The 21286-nt window shown below is 44.7% G+C and overlaps 1 protein-coding gene across 3 annotated transcripts in view; it reads left to right on the plus strand.

Moving 5' to 3' along the window:
- Positions 1–21286, plus strand: part of PLCH1 (phospholipase C eta 1) — a 783092-nt gene that overhangs the window by 394322 nt on the left and 367484 nt on the right. For all 3 annotated transcript variants that reach the window (XM_069213310.1, XM_069213311.1, XM_069213309.1), the window contains one exon: positions 8033–8276. In XM_069213310.1, coding sequence (XP_069069411.1) covers positions 8033–8276 — 244 coding nt within the window. The remainder of the gene's footprint in view (positions 1–8032; positions 8277–21286) is intronic.

Consider the following 21286-nt stretch of genomic DNA (forward strand, 5'->3'; position numbering starts at 1 on the left):
CGTCTATGCACACTATTTAAGACTTACTAAAATTGCTATGCCTGATGGGACATACAACAACATCCTAGTGAAAATGAAATATTTCAGCTTTACTCAGAACCTCAGTAACTCAAATCGGGGTTTAAGACTCTTATGTGGAAAAACGTTCAGAATAAGGGCAGGGTCTGATAATGTAAACTAATTTACTTTATTTGAATGGTGCATTTTAAGTATCTTTGCTACAGCCTGGTCAAAAAGGCAGCTCTCTCTGAGACCTAACATGGCATCTTGACTTTGTGGTTCCAGTGTTCTGCATTAAAAGATCTTCTCTGTCAACCAGGCATTTTCAAAATAGTTTATTCGTGAATCAGGATTCCCGAAAGATTGTTACTAATCTGTGAAATCTGGTTACATTTCTGAAACCCACCGATTTGGCTTACGGCAGCATTTTGTTGCACGTGTTTTTGTTGCATTGAGTTTGTTTTTGAACTGGTGATTTACTGACTGTTTCTTAGCTGCATTGAATCCTCAGTGCCCTAAAAACCTTGAGTAGATAATTAGCTAACTTTGAATTATTAAATGCAAAAATACTTATAATGTATTTTTAGAAAGTGGATTTTAAATTGGTTCAGAAATAAGATATTTTATACTGAATAGACTTGATTGATGCTGAATAAATATGCACGTGGCGTAAGGCGTCTCGTTGCCTGTTTTGGGCGCTAAATTACCAGATACAAAGTGTAAAGGGAGAATCGTTTCTTTAGAATGTTAACGTCTTCTTATGTGGCTCGCAACACACTGCCCATTTATTCTGTGTGCTTGATTTTCTTAATTGCTCAATTTGCGAAAAACTAAATAAATACAATAAGAACAAGAACCCAAAGGTTTTCTTCGGAGCCTCCTGCTATCAGAATGCTGGGGTAGTCTAAAGTCATGTCTGCATAGTCTTGGTTGAATTTCCTACTTATTTCTTCCCATATACTTTATTTCGGTCAAAGACCATAAAAGCAACATAAAACAGTTAGACACACCATTCACAAAAAATAATCAATAAAACCAATTAATTTACAAAATTGATGTTCATTTAACACAGAAAATATATTGTCACTTAAAGCATCACAAGCAGCATAAACTTCTCCTGGGCCGCCTTAGCGTCCAGCGTTTCAGTCTCCTTTTCCCCATATCATGGACATACATGTCAACCACAATTTCTTGGGTCAGCCCAAGAGAGTCAAAATTCAGATGTGACAAATAATGTATCTAACATAAGGGCACCTAAAATCCCTTCTATAAAAAAAAGTCCTAAAATAGTGTGCAAAGTGCAATATAATACAGGAACGGCAGCTGGTAGGAAGGGTTGGTGGGGAAGTAAGTGGGGTAGGGGGCGGGGAAAATATAATTTCAAAAAGAACTCTTACCTGCTAGCCCCCACCCCCTCGGTGCTTCTGTCTTACTCCCCTCCCCACCCAATCCAGAACATATATAATGCAGTTATACAGAATGAAAGAAGTGCCAGGATTGGCCTGAGTGGGCTGAAATACTCCTTAGGGAGGAAGTGGGAGCCTCCTCTTGGTCTCCACCCGGCTGTGAAACACAGCCCGGTGGACAGTTCTAAGTGCGCATGTCAGTTTGGCCGGCCTCGCCGACATGTGCACTTGGCGTACACCTGGCATTCCTTCCCTTTACCCCCAGTGACGCAGAGAATGCTGGCCTCACCTCACCCTACCTAAGCGGAAAAATAAAATGATAATAAAAATTATTTGATTATCATTTATTTTTCTGCTTCCCTGCTTTGTCCTTTCAGCAGGTGGGCGAAGCTCCTCCGACTTAGCATAGGGGGCTGCCCCTGATATAATATAGTGGATTTATGCGAACATTTCTGTTACAGAACCTCAAACCTTAACATAGGTACATGTTAAAATCACAGATGTAATATAACAATAAAAAAGCTGACAGTACATAGTATATAAAAAGTGTAAACGTCCGAACTATATTCAATACTTGCAGCCCTGGCAAGGCCTACAACAAATCCTCCAGAAATGCAAATAGCTGTCTTATACTATTGTGGTAGCCCAAACATTTCCTAATCACTCTCATTGCAAGCAGGAATCTACTCATACAAAAGACCGTTACCCTACTCGTATCTGAGCTAAGCTAAGGATTGGAAGGGCAGGAGAGATATGTCGGAATCCCACGTCACTCTTGATGTTTTTTCATCCCTTTCTGTCTTTGCCACTATTTTCCTTTCTTCCTTTTTCCTTGTTTCTCCCTTTTCTGCCTTTCTCTCTCTCTTGCCTTTGGTAGAGCTGTGATGATGAAATATTTCCCAGACCCTAAAAATCAGTGCTGGTGCCTAAACCTGTAAGCACCTGCAAAATTAGGCTTTGATTAGCTTCAGTGTCACCACAGCATATTGCTTTGTTTTCAGTGCTTTCTATTGCACAAGCACAGTCTGCCTTTGAAACCCTTTAAGAAATAAGAAGCTGGTCACTGTTTTAGCCCCTCCACTAGGTTTTGTTTTCTTCTTTTATAGACAATCAATGCAACGTCATACAGCTGGGTGCTTTCCCTGCAGAAGAATTCCTGTAACACATCTGCCTATGCGTTCTCCATCATGCCTTTTTAAGTCTGGCTTGACAGATCAGCTGTCTTCCTGGCCAGTTGTTACTACTTGTAAAAAAAAAAAAAAAAAATGCAAATGGGGCCACATGTGTACCGTAAGTGGCTTTTGCAACTTCTTAATTGCGACTTTTGCTACTCAGTTAGTAAGCTGCAACCTGCGATGTACAACAATGTCTCAGACACTGTTTGCGATTCCAGTGGGTCAGAAATGGACCTACTGCATCAATATTCTTGAGACATTGGGAATGGCCTGATATCCCAGGGATGGTGGCCTGCTGGGGTTAGCAGACTACCATGTCTTTGGTTGCTTTTTAAATAAAGCAATTTTTGCTGGTGTTACACAGTTGACGATTTTCACAGTGCAGAGAGCCGTAGGATAGTTAAGCATGGTAAGGAAAGCAACCTGTATAGCATGCAACAACAAAGAAGAGCACAGCACAGTGGATGGAAGGCACTATGACAGACCATAGCTTCACTAGCAGTCTGCCCTGAAAGCTTCTTCAGCTCCTCCTGTATCTAACTCGCAGCTGGGTGTTACCGCGTCCCAGTCTTCTGTCATAGAAACATTTAATGGATGTTGACAGCTCTGCTGCCATAAATTACGATCTAGGTTTGGACTGGCAATGGCAACATCTAAGGAAATTCCTCAAAGGCAGAAGTCTTCACTGCAGCACATGAAGCAACCGGGCTTGCAGTTCTTTACTGGAGAAGGCAGGTTCTAATTCTGAAAAACAGTCTACTACTTTCTCCTTAGCAGTAGCTGCTCTTTTCCTCTGTTCTGGAGAATATTATGTACTATTTCAGGGGAACAGTCAAGCTCCCTGCTTACAGTTCGGGCTCTGTTGTCTTCTGGAGCACAGACATCCTTGAAGTCAAAAGTTGAACATGTGTTTCTGTCTCACAGTGACCTTTTATGTGCAAAATCAGTTGTAGTTCATGACAAGCTAACTAGCCTCCCAAATTTAAATTTGCTCCTAAACGTTTAGAGGGATCCAGTTAGTGCTGACTGCTACATTCGGTTAGCATAATTCATCTCCTAAATTACTAGTATTCCAAGTGGGTGCCAATCATTCTTATTCACTTGGCGATTATAGGCATCTAAAATATCCACTGAGTTTATCTGACTCAATCTCCCCTTCAGCCAATCAGTCGTGGCTGGGCTCAGATTTTTTTTCCAGAGCTGGACACAAGTTGAAAGGAAGGGCAAGCTGCCCTTGTTTTATGATGGTGTTAGAGGCTATTGCAATATCCCACAGCCTTACTTCATATGACCCTTCCATCAGGCGAAAGACTTAACTACTGGAACTCATGATCCAGGGAAGGCGAGTACACATTTTCCTACTCCTTTGAGATGGATTAGATTTCAGAACCATAAATATAACAACTAGCTTCAAGTGGCTACTACAGTGAGGGAGCGAATGAACGTCAGCAAAGAAGCATATGCATGAAAGAACATATTGCATATTTGTTAAATTGCTGCCCAATGGTGCACCCTAAAAAACATGGGCTTTGTAGACAAGAGTTCCTCTAACGGGAGTACCACAAATGACCAGATTCATTCACTCTCTTTCTCCCTCTCCCATCCCCAGATTTTGCATGGGACAGCCAGTGAATTATCTTCTCAACTTAAGTTTAAAGTGCCATGTACCCTGTGACTTTCAGATTATTTCTTGGACTGGACATGGGGACTGTAGCCATCCATGTTAAAAAACGTTTCCCTTTTTGGTGGATCTGTGCATTCCAGTAGAGTATTGTGATCTCTTAGAGTTAACATTTGAAATCATGTGGAGCACCTGCCAGAGTACTCGTGCCATTTAGGGGTTGTCAGGGGTCACAACTACGAGCCCTGGCTTGACCCTTGCGACCCCCTGCCACACTATCCAAGATACAGAGGTGGCAAAATCAGTGCCAGGAACTCAGTGGCGAACGTCCTTATGGACCTGGGTTGAGGCTCCTTTCTCTTTGTTTTTTTTCTTTCTTTTTTACACTAATAGTAAATAGTGCTTAGTTATTAACTATTAGAAAAATAGAAGTGGAGTACAATTAGCTGGACTATGGCCCTCCCTGGCAGCTGAGGTAAGTACAAAAATGCTTTGAAATGTATGTTGTTTGCGTGCTTGAGAGTGAGTGTGTGTTAACATGAGAATTTGTGTATGTGTAAGCAGTGAATGTGACTGAAATTGAAAGTCAAAGGGCGTGTGATGTCACTTCAGCTACCCCTGGCATTTTGATGAATTGACGTTCATGCATGGCGCACCTGTGCAGGAAACATGCCATGGCTCTGTTAGAATAATGAAATTAGGAATAGGATGGTGCATGGCTAGTGTGCCAGGGACTTTCAACTTTGTAGATTTGTTCTGTTAATAACGTGGTGAGAAAAACATAACGTGATTGGTGGAATACTTGAATTAATGTCACCCATTGTAATTACTGTGGGCTGCATTCCAGACCACTGGTATTTTGCTCATTGTGTCAACTTAGGCATGAAGGAGGCATTTGCAAATCAGCCTTGTTCCCGCTCCAATAGGGTCAATCCAACCCATATTACCATACCAGGTGCACATGCAACCACAAACTCTTCTCTGTCTATTTGGGCCTTGTCAGTGAAGTGCAGCTTGAGTCTTAATGCCTGGATCCTATGTGGACTGGAAGGTGGACTGAGTACCAATGGCTGAGATTAATGGAAGCATTCCACCCATCCCCTTTTATGTCTGGTAGTAACCAGTACAAAAGCCACATGCTTTTCGATGTAATTTGTACGCTTTTATAACGCCACTCCATCAAAGCTGCTGCCATCGGTGTATTACTGGGGCACTCCACCCTTTGCGCTGAGGCCGCTCTGTAGGGTTGGGGGCCCATGATGGAGGACTTTAAAAGAATTTCATATTGAAATGCAGGGGCATGACCTGCTGGCCTTCGTACAAGTTAGGTATTTATCCTGTTATATATATATGTATTAAGACAAAGGTGATAAAAGGAAGGGAGAGAGGTATTTGACCTCTCTTTAGGCAGTTACAGTCTTCCTTGTGTTTGGTAATACACTGATCGCAGCAGCTTTGATGGAGTGGTGTTATAAAACCATACGAATTGCATGTGGCTTTTGTACTATACTTGTCGCACTGCAAATATGGATGTGAATAATGATTGTGGAGTCTTTTTAACACTATTCAGCATGATTATGACAAAACTCTGCAACAAGATAAGAGACCACGAACAGTGCATTATGGGTAATATATGCTGTAATGTGAAAGTCACATGATATGTGATTTAAAAGCACCTGATTTGTGAACATTTTGAAACCACCTACCTATGATTAAGGCATGTGCCGAAACGCGTCAGGATTCTGGTGGTGCTTCTGTTCAATTTGACGAAAACCTCGGAAGCTGCCTGGAACTGGGCCTCAGCATCCTGTTTTTGGTGGTGTTATATTACTGGGACACTCCACCCTTTGCTCTGAGGCCGCCCTGCAGTGTTGGGGGCCCCTTACGGAGGACTTTAAAATATTTATATTTATATATATATATATATAATCTATCCTGTGCAGATTTACAGAGGCTTTCAGTCAGCCCTGCCCGCCTATTGATCCTCGCCTCTACGTATGACATAATACAGCAAACAGCTTGAGGAACACCGTCAAACCACTTGTGTTATCGGAGTGCCTGAATGAGAGTAAGGGCATTCTGCTCTTCTACAATTTGAACATCTAATCAACAAGTAATCCCCTTCAATGCCAGGGACTACTGGTGCAATGTGTGCTTTTACACAAAACCAAAAATATCCATTTTGTGTTTTAGACAATTTTTGTTTTCATACAATGCGACATGGGCGTCAATTTACCGAAAGGCCAGGGGTGGTGGAAGTGACCTGACACCCCATTTTACCTATACATTCACTCACCCACAGATGCTTACACATTAACACACAATCACTCTTTCCCATATCAACACACTCTCTCACCTGCAGGAATGCACACAACATACATTTAAAAGCATTTTGATTTTTTACCTCAGCAGCCAGGGAGAGTTATATTCTAGCTAATTGTACTACTTCCTTTTTTATTACACTAATCATGAATAATATATTGTGTTATTCACCTTTAGAATAATGACAAAAAACAAGGATATTGGCGCACCAACCGATGTCCATAAGGACAAGGTGCGCCTGTGTTCCTGGCACTGATCCAGGGGTCGCAAATGCAGTGCCAGGAGTCGCAAGGGGCAAGGTACGACCCCTGAATAACGTCCATGAAATGCGTGCGTTCATACAAATACCTACCACCACCAAAATAAGCATTCGCAATTCCAAATAGGTCGTCAGCCAATACTCGATGACATGACGCTGCCAGTGCTTTTTTATCTTTCTTAGAGGGGGGCATTACCTGAACTCAGCCCCTTGCTATCCGGGGGCCATTTCAAGTGTGGACAAATCAATTTGCCGAGTACCACTGAACCAGTTGCTAACCAGGGGAACGGCCTACGATTGTTGTCATAGCGTTCCCCATTACATTCATGTTTATAGCACAGACGACTTTCCTTTTATTGTTAGAATGTGTCCGTGTCTCCAAGGAAAAGGTTTAGGTTAGCCTTTTATGTATTTTCGACGAGTCCTGAAATACGCCTTGTCCAAGTCCACTGAACAGAGCATAATATTGATATTTGATGTTCTCCAGCTCTCTACACCGCGGCTCACTTTCTTTTGTGCAGGTTTGCTCAGGCTGAAAATAGCATCTTTTGATCCTCTTTCCTTCATGTTGCCAGGGTATTTTTTAATCTTTAGAACTTTCTTTAGTTGGGGAAAAAAAGAAAGTGTGTGCTTGACTTTGCCATCAGTGCACCATCATTTCTGATCCCCCTCCTCCTTTCTCATGGGATCCCAGTTACCTACAAGGACATTCAGTGTGGGCACCTCACTTAATGAATCACCTGGTTATTAAAACTCTCAAATACGTTCCCTGGTCTGCCTGTTTTCATGTCCTACAGCATACAGCACCTAGACAAGTTATGTACGGCTAATTAACCAATTTTCTAACTACAAAATGGGAGGTTAAATTGGGCAGGTTTTGTATTTTACATTTGCTTCATGAACTCTTATTTACATAATTGGCGAGCGCAGCGTCAAGGTGTGTGGGCTGCTAATAAGGATGGAGAAATTATGTGTAACAGTGAATTTCTTTGGAAAGAGTTCGCAGAGTCGAAATGCCTGTATGGAATAAGGACAGGTTTTCTTCATTTTTGAGCACGTTGGCATGTGGCAAAGTCTCTAATACATAACTGAAACTGTCATTATCACAATTATGCCTTTTCTGTTTTATGTTTGCTGTCAATGATTTTGTTTCTTTATTAAAAATACCAGGCCAAACAGACGTCCTAGTTTCTTTTAATCGATTTTTTTTTTTTTGTTGATAAAACTTTTTTATGTTCTGTTTTTACAGTCATAATCGACTCCATATACAAAGTCACTGAAGGTCGCCAGTCGGAAATATTCCACCGCCATGCCGAAGGGAACTTCGACCCGAGTTGTTGTTTTACCATTTACCATGGTAACCACATGGAATGCCTGGATCTGATAACATCTAATCCGGAGGAGGCCCGGACTTGGATTACGGGGTTGAAGTATTTGATGGCTGGAATTAGCGATGAGGACTCGCTGGCTAAAAGACAAAGGACACACGACCAATATCCTTTTTGAACGAATATCACAATAATATCGGTGCATCTAGTTTATTTTATTAGGAACCCCAATCAATGACTAGTTGTTCACTGACCTTCGCATTTAATTATTATACACACTGTACTGTCATGTTTTCGCAGAGCCGTCAAAGCCTCAGGTCCATTAGTGAGCCATTCATCCAGTGGAGGCGTTTTCTCTGTACTTCCTGGTACATGTACTCCATTCGTCTACAAAGTAATAAACTTGACTGCTGGATATGTTACTTACCCATGGAATCTGGAAGTTTTAGAGCTCGGTTTTATGGAGCACTGCTCAAGAATAAGTCAGTCAAGTCAAATTATAATGCATACTTAAAATCATTGCATACGAAAGGGTCTAATACATCATTAGAAAATTGTTAAAATCGAGAATGTGCAGTCCCCCCGAACAGGCAATTAAAATTAATCCTTTTATGGGCTTCATTTTGTAATCAACCCTTATTAAAAAATAAATCCTTACATGGAACATGAATGGGCTTAGTTCTAGGAGGAGGCAAAATATGGTGCTACAATATTTGGAAGACAGCTTAGCCCACATAATGATTCTGCAAGAGACCCATTTGACGGCAACAGAGAGCAGGGTTTTGTTCTTAAAGCAAAAATGGATGGGGCAGTGTTTACTCTCCGAGCGCCGTATACTCCAAGGGGGTTGCAATTATCGTAAAGAAAGGGTTTGGGGTTGGTCTGGTAGGTTTCAAAACGGGCTGCTCTGGCAGATAGGTAGGAGGGCAGATGAAGTGATATAACTAGAGTTCATGTGCCGGTTTTTATGGGCCGAACTCATACGATACATCTCATCTTTCAATCCTGGAGTCGAACCTACTAGAGGTAACCCTTCCAGTAATCCTGGTTAGAGATCTAATACACTTTTGGTTGTTAATATCGACATATCTACCAGGGGAGATGGTATCTATACCCTAAAGGTCAGGCAGGCCCTGAAAAGATGCTGCAGAATATGGGTTTGGTAGATGTGTGGCGGCATACAATGGGATGGCATAGTATATGTATCACAGCAAGATGTATGGCCATTTCTCCAGGCTAGACTATTTCTTTGTAGATAATACTATGGTGGAAGGAGTTATATCAAAAGTCTCTGCAGGGCACCTCTCTGACCTTACAACCATGACAATGCTGAAGGAACCACCTGTTCAAAGGAAAAATTCCAAATGGATGGTTAAACAGGCCCCCCTCTCAGATACAGGTATTGGGCAGACTCTAGAGAAAGTTAGTCAGACTTTCTTTATAGATAATATTGGGTTGGCCCCTCTAGCTATAGTCTAGGACACCTATAAAGCTTTTAAATGGGGGGGTGGGTCGTTCTAAATCAAGCTTCCGATTAAAACAAGAGAGCTAGAGAAGAGCTTTGGTCTCCTGAGCAAGGAATAGGCCATTTGCAGGTGTTCCTACGGTTGCAGACCTCAAGGTTAGAGTCGGGGAAAACCCTCAAGAGATCGGAGAAAGCACGGATAAGTTATAAAATCAAGCTCAAAGGGAAGTGTTGAGAAAATGGCAGGTGAATTGTGATAGCCTTTTGGAGTATGGGGAGAGAATTGAGACACTATTGACATGGAAAGCGAGAGCAGAGAAGGCCACAAAAATCATTAAAGAATTGTTAGTCAACTCTTAAGGAGAAGTCACTGAGAGGGTGGATGAAATTGTGGACCATTTATTTGCTTTATTATCTTCTCTCTATAAAGAAGAGGTTATGCCAGTTTTAGCAAAGCTGAGAAGATAGTCGAGAGATAGGGGACTGCCGGGGCTCATGGATTAGGGGCAGTGTGTTTTGAATGCGAGGATCACTGAAGCAGAAATTTGGGAACATTTGAAAAAAAAATGGGAAGTCAGCGGGCCCAGATGCCATTCCCAACTAGCTTTATAAAATTCTACAGGAGGTGAGCATTCAAGTATGGGACAAGATATTTAATACTATTAATTTGGGGGTCGTATGGGGCAGAATCCGGAATCTTGAAAGGAAGCCACCTTGGTATTAATATTGAAACCGGCTAAGGATCCTAAAAAGTCAGATTCATATCAGCCCATATCATTATTAAACACTGATTACAAGGTGTTTGCCAGTATTCCTGCAAGCAGGATGGCCCTTCAGGCTCCCCAATTAATATACCCAGTGCAGAAGGGTCTTTTCCCAAGTGGCAGATCCATGATTTTGCACAACAGCTTATCGGTACAGTTGATATTTCTGTTGCTTATTCCGCTCCTTTGGCTGTATTCACATTCTATGCAGCCAAAGTCTTCAACAGTCTGTTGGGAGTACTTTAGGGAGGTTTTGAAGGTGCTGAAGTTCAGCCTGAACTTTATCTCCACTCTGCAAATGCTGTACGGAGCCCCATCAGCCTGAATTCTACTCAATGGGCCGTTGACTAAAAGCTTTAATATTTCAGAGGTACTAGGCAGGGCTGCCCCTTTCCCCTTCTCTTTGTTGAAATCTATATGGAGCCATTTGTCCAAATGCTCAGGGGAGATCAGCAAGTAATTCCATTTGTATAACAGAGGGTCAGCATTAAAACAGCCCTATACGCTGACAATTTGACTGTCTATATGGCAGACCCAGATAGGACAATTCCCAGAGTTGAGCAATTAGCAGAGGAGCTTGGGGTCATTCTCTGAATATTCCATCAATAAAGGTAAATCAGATATTATGTGTTGGAATATACATGGCCAGCAGGGAGGAAATTGGTATGCTGCTCATTAAATGGAGGAACCTGCCACTAACTTGCACGGGTGGGTTAAGCTGATTAAGATGAGTATCTTACCTCTGCTGATATACCTTTTCAGTTGTATTCTGCTTCCGTACCTTGAATCACTAATTTCTAAGATCCAGGAGAAAATAACTTTAATATGGGCCTCTGTGGCAGTGAGACTGGCATGGAAGAAGTTTGGAGAAAGGAGGATTTGCATTACCTAATCTAGGGAAATATTGTGATGCTTTTCAGTCCAAGAACTATAGAATATTGTTTTTTTCTTTTAAACCATATTTTTTTTAAATCACAGTTCAGTACAGTACAATATTGACGAATATGATCAACAAATACACCTTGGTCAAAGTTATCATGTTCCATTGGGACAATCATGTCTACATAGTATATCACAGCAGTTGTCAATAATTCTATTCGTAACATGCCCTATGACCCTGCATGGAGCAACTATCCTCACGCTGTGGTCCCCTCCCTGCCCCGCTTCCCATCATTGCCCCAGGCCCTCTCCTTACAGTCCTCTATATCCACCCCACAGTGACCATATCTTATCAAGTTTAAATCACCTGTCTCGCGTGGTGGCACCAGTCCATATTTCTCTCCCAATATTGGAAGTCCGCCGGCTCCGAGGCCCCCCATGATCGGGCAATATCCCGTTTGGCTACCTCTGCCGCTGGTATCAGCCAAGTCTTTTGATGTCTCGGCCAGTTCTCCTCTCCTGAGATCTGGAGTATTAGCCATCTGGGCTCCCGATGGACTGTGAGCCCGTAACCTGGGTCATAATGCGTACTACTCATTCCCCAGAACTGTTGTATCACCGGACACTTCCATAATATATGGAAGAATGTCCCTAACTCACCACAACCCCTTTAGCACAGGTCTGAGTCCCCTTTTCCTATGCGAAGTAGGAGGGTTCTAGAATAATATAACCTATGAAGGATTCACAGTTGTAAGAGGTGGAATCTTGCCTGGATTGCCACCTCTCTTGGGCTCTGAAGGGCGTCTTGCCAGTCATCATCCTCGATTCGCCCTATATCTCGCTCCCATGCCTCTCAAAGGGGTTGCCCAGTGTCAGGTGAGTTATTGATCAGTTTTTTTTTTTTTTTTTTTATAGATTAGGGAAATTGCCTTCTCTGGCATGGGGTCCATCAATAGGCGATCTTCTAACGGGGAGAAAACGGGAATTTGCTCCTCCATACGGCGATGCCTCCCAAGTGGGTGACCCAGTTGGAGGTATTTACAACTCTCATAGGGTCCCAGGTCATATTCAGTTTGTAGGTACGTCAGCGTGACTAAGGAGCCCCCTCTCCAGACTTCTCCGAGCTTATCAATGCCGAGCAATCCCCAAGCTCCGAAGCCCTTTAGTGTACAAAGTCCGCGTAGCTGGTCACTACACCAAAGTGGAGTCTCGGACGTTAATTTGCCGTCCCAGCCCAAATATTTAGTGGCCTCTCTCCACGCCTTCAACACCGCTTGTGTGTGGGGTGGTAGCAAGCCCTCCCCTCCCCGGGAGTATAGCACTGAGTGGTATCCTCTGTCTCCCATTGACTCCCTGGCTATCCTGTAGGCTGGTTCACCTACGTCCGTGTACACCCAGTCTATCACTGAGAGAAGCTGGGCCTCCCAGTAGTATGCCTGCATATTAGGGACCGCTATACCTCCCTCAAATACTCCTTTCTGCAGTTTTATCAGGGATATCTGCAGACTTTCTCCCTGCCACAGGAGCCTATGCAGTTCACTATTGAGCTTTGTAAAGAAGTCAAGAGGTACCCTATATGGGGTAATTTGGAACACGTAAAAAATACGGGGCATGGACATCATTTTAGACAGGGCGGCACAGTCCATCAGGCACAGTGGGAGCTTTTGCCAATGCAGGACATCTGCTCCAAGTCGGTTCAATTGTGGATATAGGTTTTTGTTGAGGAACTCAGTTGGGTCCCTTGTCACGAAGATTCCCAAATACGAAAACCCCTCGGTACTCACTGAGGACAAGCACAGCGCTGGCAGGGAGATGTTCCCGGCTGTCAGCGGAAAGACCAGGGACTTGTTCCAGTTGATCTGATACCCGGAATAGGTGCCAAATAGCTGGAAAATGAACTAAAAATCTATGAACCGGTGGGGCCTTGTGACGTATAAGAGAATATAATCGACGTATAAGGCTACTCAGGCTTCTCCCCAGTTCCCCTTGGATATGCCCCATAACAGGGGATTCTAGCATACCCATGTGGCCAGCAGTTCCAGTGCCATGGCAAACAACCCTGCCTAGATCCTCTACAAAGTGTAAATGGGTGGGACAGTACCCCATTCCCCCTGACCTACGCCCGGGGGGGCAGTGTAGAGCAGTCGGACCCAAGCACAAAATCCGGATCCAAATCCCAGTCTGGTAAGCACAGCATGGATATGGGACCACTCGTTGCTGTCAAAAGCCATCCTAGTGTCCAACGAGAGCACCCCTGCCTCCCCAGCCCCCGGGAGCCCCCTAGTGCTCAAGAGCCTACACAGGCACCTCAGATTTAGCCTATTGCTTTTATGTGGCATAAAACCAGTTTTATCCTTATGTATTAGTTTAGCCATGTGGGGACGTAACCTGTTGACCAGAATCTTTGCTTGGAACTTGACATCCGTGTTTAAGAGGTAGATGGGGCGATAAGAGCCACGGGAGGTCGGGGGCTTGCCTTCTTTATGTAGGACCACTATGGTGGTGAGTCTCTGGTCCTCCGGAAGAACTCCATCCGTCCTAGCTGCCTGAAACATTTCCAACATTTGGGGAGCCACAATATCTCTCATGCCCTTAAAGAGCTCCACCGTACCTGGAGTCCACTAGGGCCCACTGCCTTCCCTGATGCAATCTCCCCAAAGGCCTGTTGTACTTCTTCCACTGTCAGCTCCTGATCTAACAGCTCCCTATGGGTCCCTGATAACTCATCCAGCGGGAGGGATCGCAGTAGTTCCTCACAGTCCTCTCGGGTAGTGGTCGTCTGGGAAAAGTATGTACGTTCATAATAAGTGGCAAAGGTCTCTAGTGTGTCTTTCCTCTTGGAGTACCTTATTCCCCCTTCATCACGGATCTCTGCAACCCAGTTCCTGCTGCTATCCCTTTTTTCTAGCCATGCCAATAGCTTGTTCGCTTTGTCTCCAACTTCATGGATCCGCCTTTGCGTAACTTGTTCATGGGCCCGTGCTACACCTGACCCCAAGCCTCGCATTTCTTTTTGTTTAAGTCAGAGCCTGTGGCACTGGTGTGGGTCAACTACTCCTCCCCCTAAGTGTCGCCATCGGAAACCTCCCTTTCCAGAGCTGTGTACTTACTATACCTCTCCTTTATGTGGCCCCCTATCACTGCCTGGGCCTGTCCCCTGAGAACCGTCTTGAATGCCTCCCAGAGTGTACTAGCTGAGTGTACCATCCCACAATTTTCAGAGAAATATCTCTTTGCTCCATCACGTATCGGGTCGGAAAACCTTTCCTCTCTTAACCACCACGGATCGAGTCTGAGCCTCTGTGTCATGTCCCACGAGGATCCCCCTAACATAGTCTCCACCGGAGAATGATCGGAAATATTCCTTGCCAGGTGTGTCGTCCCGTGGAAGCTACCTACACAGGAGTGGTGGGTGAATAAATAATCGAGGCACGAGAAGCTTTGGTGACATGCAGACAAATAGGTATATTGCTTTGCACCAGGGGTAAAGGCTCTCCACAAGTCTGTTACACCCAACGTGTCTATAAAGGGTTTCAGTATATTATCTCCCCCAGCCCCTCCCATCTTAGTTGACCGGTCCTGCGTTGGGTCCATAGTATTATTCATGTCCTCCCTAAGATTAAAGTCCCTAGAGGCAGCTGCAGCAGCAGTGCCCCAAGGGCCAGAAAAGTATCTGAGTGTAGTCGAGGGGGTGTGTAGACCGAGCACAAGTTGATGGCCACCCGTGCCAGGTTCCGGATCGGGCCACAAACCTGCCCAGTGGGTCGGTCCATATGGGTCCAGGAAAAAACAGCACTGCCTTCCTCAGTAGGATTCCCGCGCCTCTCGAAGGGGCCGTGAAGTCGGAATGCGGCAACATAAAGTACCACATTCTGTCCAAGACCTTATGGTGATTTCCCTTCAAATACGTTCCTTGCATGAAAACTAAGTCTGGTGTATGTCTCCTGATACACTGTAGGACTAGAGTGCATTTAATTTTATTGCCGAGGCCATTTACATTCCACGTCATGACCTTTATTGGCAACACCCTAGTGGTCGTCATGAGGGATCCAATGTCTTCTCAACTCAATACCATTGGCCCCTGTAGACTGATCTCCCTCCCGAACCTCCCTACCAAGGCTTCCTCTTTTCTCCTAAGTACCAGCTCCCTGAGCTCTCTGTAGATAAACATTAACAGTTGTGAAATAACTAACCCCCTAGCTCCCCAACTAGATCCTCCCCTTCCTGCTACCCTGTATATCAGGCTCAGAACTGCCCACCCCCCAACTTGCAGAGAGCCTGTCGCCCTAACATTAACATGAAATGTGTTAAGGGTTGGCTGGCTCTGCTCAGACATGCCTAAAGGTGGCCAGATAAATCTTCTCCTGTCAATTTGTTTAGTCAGTTTGCTTTGCAGCCTCCTGCCCACTGTCTCTCGGTATCTTAGCCTGGTGGTCCGCCCCTGTCTATTTCCTCCAGATCACCATGGTCATGGGGCGGTCCGGAAGAGCCAGCCTGCCGGCGAGTTCTCGTGTGCTCTTCTTTCCCTTTCTCATGGTTTCGCCGGTCTCTCTGACGCCAGCCTTCGATCCAGTTCCACTTGTCCGCTGGTGAGGTAAAATACCAGGATTTGCCCTCCGCTACCACCCAGAGCTTTGCCGGAAAGAGCATCATATATGTGAATTCCTTTGGCGTGCAGCGCTTTTTTAACTTTGTCAAAGCTGCAGCACTGTTTCTGCACTTGATGTGTGTAGTCGGAAAGAACCTAAAAATCACATTTTCGTAGTGTAAGTCCCCATGGGTGCGAGACACCTGTAGAATGGCATCTCGATACCAGTGGTTGAAAATTCTGGCAATGATTGTCCTTGGAGGAGCCCCTGGCCTCGGGGTGGCCCTGGCGTCCGATGTGCCCTTTCTACTGAGAAGAAGTTCAACAGTCTCTTGGGGCAGAGGGTTTTTAATATAACATCTTCCAAAAAGAGGTCCACACTTGCACCTTCCGGTACCCCGACTACCATGATATTATTCTGTCTTCTGCGGCCTTCTTGGTCCTCCAGCCTGGCCGCCATTGTTGCTTATTGCACAGTGAGGGTTCTCACTTGTTCTTCCAAGCTCTTGGAGGTTGACCTAAGTGTCTGTATGTCAGATTCTGCTGTGGACATCTTGTCTGCCATCTTCTGTAAATCCATGCGCAGTAGGGAGACCTCCGCCGTCATTGTGTTCAACTTGGGCTCCAGGGTGGATTTGAGATCTCAGATTGCTGCCATTAAAGCTCCCAGCGAAGGTTCTGATGCACCTAATTCAGCTGAGTCTTGCCCTGATGAAGTCGAGGCTTGTTTGGCTAATGCATAGTTGTCCATTTTGTTTCATTGCTGAGTTTTGGGTTTCACCATGATCTGCGGCAAGGCAGGCCTCTGCCCTGCCTCTCTGTATCGACTATTTGACTCTATTTGCTTCCGCCGTCCTTCCGACTCTCATGAACCTCTTTGTTTTCTCTCCTATTTGAAGTTTCTCTGCTGTGGCCTCCCTATTAAAGGGTGGATTTCCTGCTCTAGGAGGCCACAGTCGATCGTGCACCCCTCTACAGGCCCCTTCATTGTGCACCGGGCTGTTCTTTCTTGGTCTGCCCGGTCGTAGGATTTCTGGTCTCCCCCACTGCATCAGTCATCCACTGCCAATAGTGCCTGTCAGTGGTGCCAAAACGAGGGGGCGCAAGCACATCACTCCCCTCGGACCCCGCTCTCTCCCGGTGGCCAGGTCGTATCCCTCGTCACGCTGGCCTCTCCAACTCTGCTACTCCACAACGCAGCTACTGTCTCCTCCATGGGGGTCTGACTGGACCCCCTCAAAGTCTCATCCACCGGTCCTGGAACTCTCCTTCTTTTGCTGCGACCCCCCCGCCTGCGGTCCAGACACCCAGCAGTCCCACACAGGGGTCGTTCTCTGCCTCACGGTCCTCTGCCCCGGCCCACTCGAGTCGGCCACCTACTTGGGCCTCGCCCCCCTTACTGCTCTATCAGGGTGCCGGGGCGAGTCCTCGCCGTTGGCTTCTTGTGGCCGCCGGGAGCCTCCCAGTCCGAGGATCAGCATCTGCTCCTGCCGCTCAAAGCCCCTCCGCCAGCAGCATGGGCGCCAGCTCCACTCCACTCCACTCTTGGAGCGCAATGCACCTCCTCTCGTGGCAGGACTCCTCCGGGCCATTTTCGGCCCCCCATGGGGTCACGCATAGCACTCGTGCGATCACTGTCGTGAGCCCTTTGTCGTAGGGCAGGTTGTCGCTGAATTATGTCCAGATTGTAGGAGTTTAATTTGCAGAGCTGCGGAGCTCGCTTAGATGGTGGCCATCTTCGCGTGAGCCAAGCCACGCCCGCCACTATAGAATATTGTTAGGGGCAGTAGATATTACAACGTATGTTGCTTGCTAATGGCTATGACAAATAATCTGGGGAATCTGGGTAATTGAGGCCTGCTGTACAAGTTCGGTGATCAAAAATATTTTTTAAAAGTCAGGCTAAAGATACTGAGCACAGGTATTAGGATTTGGTATAAAATCTGGAAAGCCCTGGGCATCATATACTACTCAGATTTCTGCCCTATCTGGAACTTCCTGGGTACACCTGAATGCCTGCAAGATAGCTTGAGTCTTCCCTTACAGGATGTCGGTATAACAGTGTGGGGGATCTCCTTACTGTCCCGGGTTTGGTACCTTGGGAGATATTGGTGAGTAAGACTTAAGGTCAGATTTCAAGGTCCGTATTTGTGCAATTGCTGTCATGGTATATGAGCGAGAAGCAAGAAATTGGAGGCCCCTGGAAGATTGAGAGCAGGCTACAGGATGCACTGACCATAAAGAAAGAGGTCTGCATTTGATACTGAATGCCGAGGAAAGTACGTTGCAGGTCCTGTTTTTCAATTTGGAACAGTAGGCCACAAGGGGTCAGACCTGCAACATTTATGGCAAGAGTTCCTGAACCTTCTATAAAAGGTTGTTACACCAGCTAATTTAAAAATGAATCACTTTTTTTTACGCCTAACAGGATCTTCTGGTCTCCCCAAAAAGATGGCACGATTTGCAAAAAGTCAGGTCCAGAGATGTAGAAGATGTAGCCATCCTGAGACGAACAACAAACATATGTTCTTTTCTTGCTCCTAGCTTGCAAAGTTCTGGGATGATGTGAGCAAGGCTTTGGCAGGAACTTTTGGAGCTACTATTATGATTAATCCCATACTTGTCTAATCTGGGACAGATATTGCAATTTAAAATTACCCTAGATATTGCACAGCAGTCCCTTCTATTTTATCTGTTGCTTCTTGCTAGAAAGGAAGTCAGCAAGAATTGGCTCAATCTCAAACCCCCCTCTATAGAAACGTGGTTAAGGGCTGTCCTCTGGACCTATTAGATATCAACAATGTAAATAGAGGAGACATCACCATTTGGGATTGTCTCTTGAGATGGGAAGGAAAGATAGACACGAAACATCAAGTAGTCTGGTGATTACACCTGATGCCAGTATGTTACATGCCTTTGTAGCTTGTCTCTATGAATGTGGCTACCACTGCCACTACGATGGAGGCTGGTCTCAATTGGATCAGTGCCAAAAGTAATTGCTTGCTCGGTGATATGAGGACGACAAAAGCAAATAAACAAATAAAAACAATTGTAAGACGGCAATTTAGGATTGTGTCAATTGAATTAAAACAAGAAAGGACTGCTTGCCTACAGGAGTGAATGCCACTGCTCTATGTCCACGTCAGGCTAAACAAAAGTTCATAAACTTGCCTTTTCGGAACAGCAGGTAACCAGATTCAAGATAAGCTGTGGTTTTAAGGTCTTATCATTGTTTAAGATTATCCAGGCGTGTGTTCATTTTGATAAAATTGCCTTTTCTGAGACTATTGAGAGAGATTCTTAATGGTTAACCATTTTCTTAGGGCAGGGTACAGGATGGCAGGATTCAAAAATATGTATGTCTGTGACCCCAGTAGCACTGATGGACTCATCTGACCATTTAATTATCTTAAAATGTATGATATACTGTGTGCCAGATAACCTATTCAAAGTAGAGTGGAGCAGTGTATCAGCAACCATCTCGATAATTTGTGGGTCGTGATCTCGTGCCATCCTGTCTTCAATTGTAAAAGATGTATTGCGTGGGAATAGATGTAGACAAAATAAAGTATTGTTGAGAATGGAGTGTGATGTAGAGGTCTGATGCATTTGTGCTGGTGGCAGATCTGCCAGTAATTTGCCATTTAATATTCTGAGGCCAGGATGTGAGGCATCTTTGACAATATATTCACCTCCTACTGCCATGTTTAGTGTGCCAAATCCCCATTGGCAGTTCTGATACACAATCGCATCGCCAGGTTCCAGGCCAAAGAGTAGTGTAATATTGAAATCCCCTTCGATTAGGATTTCCTGCATTTCTTTAGCTTTCTTTGTGTCCATAATGATTGAAATACGGTTTTCAGTTAGCTCTTGTTTAGCTCTGATGTTAGGGTCTATGTATAAAGTAATCAATAGCAGATTGTTGTGTATTTTGGGGAAGGAGTCCGTACGTATGACACACAGAATGCCTGGATTGTCCTGGGACAGAACTTTATAGTGATATTTTAAGGCAACTAAGATGTAAATTACAAATCTGCCTTTTTAGATGTCCATGCTTCAGGGACTTGAAAGCTGGGCATGAAAAGTCTGTGCAACCAGGCAGTAAGAGTGTTGAAATGGACCAAGCTGCTTGTAAGAGCACTAACTGGAAATATTTCCAGTAATGTACCACGACATGATTCTAGCTTAACAGGCGACTGATGTTCCTTGAGCAAATGAAGAGTTCTTTCAGGTTTTAAGGGTCAGGAAAGGGACTTCAGGTCATTGTGTGTACATCTTATGAAGTGCAGTTGTCAGCCACCACCATCATCCATTGGTGATACAGAACAGCTCTTTACTTGGTCTTGGATGTTTACTGCATCACCATCACTGTTTCTGGCATTGATTTCCCGTCCCTCAGAATTTTGTAATGCAAAGTAAATGGAAGATTTATTATTGCAGATCTTTTTGTTTTGCCTTAGGTGGGGTTAGCAGGTGAGGTTAGCCATGGCTAGCATGTAGTAGAATATCAATACCTTAGTTGTGGAACACATTTTTCATTAGAATCAGGTTTGAAACCTCCTGCAAGAATAATCTAATGGAATAAAGACTGTGTTGACCAAACAAACATGACCAATGCCAGTAGATCAGGACCATGAAGCAATTTGATTTTCCAATGCTTTTTTTTCAATCTTAGGTAGCTGCTGCAGATGAGTGCACACTCAATGTGGCTATCTTGGAACAAGATTTGCCAAAACATAGCAAATTGCATAAAAAGATGGCTGCCACAGATGTGCACATCCAGGTTGACAAATTCAGAATAGGATTTGGTAAAATAAACAAAAGCCATTTAAGGATGCCTGCTGTTCAAACATCTTGCAATGGAATAAAAACATGGTCGTCCTCCAAAAGCACAGAAGGTGGTGAAGGAAGGGCAAGGATGCAAAAAGGAGAATTTTCAGTTAAAGAAAGGGAAGAGAGGAAAAAAATGGAGAGGAAATTGTCCCTCATGCACTACAAACCTAGATTTGATGTCAGTAGTGGAAGGATACATTAAACAGGCAAAGCACTTGGAGACAGAAATGCTCTAGGATGAGACTAAAACTAGAATAAGGACGAAACCCATAAAATCAGGAGCAGAGAAGTGGAATATGCAATACAGCCATCCTGTCATGAGTAAGGGCCTGACCTGAAGCCTACTCTAAGTCTATGTTATGTATAAGAAACAACAGGTCTGCCTTAGGGGGCATGATCAGCAGCACATGAAGTGAGAGGACTCCCTGAGCGCTGCAGCAGACAGGCTCCATCCAGCGGACCAGGCTCCATCCAGCATTATCCTACTCCCCATTTGTAACTGCCACCCTTACAAACTCCCAAATACTGATTCCCCCAGACACCAAGGTGCGCCTCCCGAACCTGGCGGGTGCGTCGGTACACAGTTCGGGGCCAAAGTCACACCTGGGAATATGGGGGTAAGGTGGTCAACATGGCGGCCGCCATC

This window comes from Pleurodeles waltl, chromosome 11 (assembly GCF_031143425.1).
Source record: "Pleurodeles waltl isolate 20211129_DDA chromosome 11, aPleWal1.hap1.20221129, whole genome shotgun sequence".
Classification (NCBI taxonomy): domain Eukaryota; kingdom Metazoa; phylum Chordata; class Amphibia; order Caudata; family Salamandridae; genus Pleurodeles; species Pleurodeles waltl.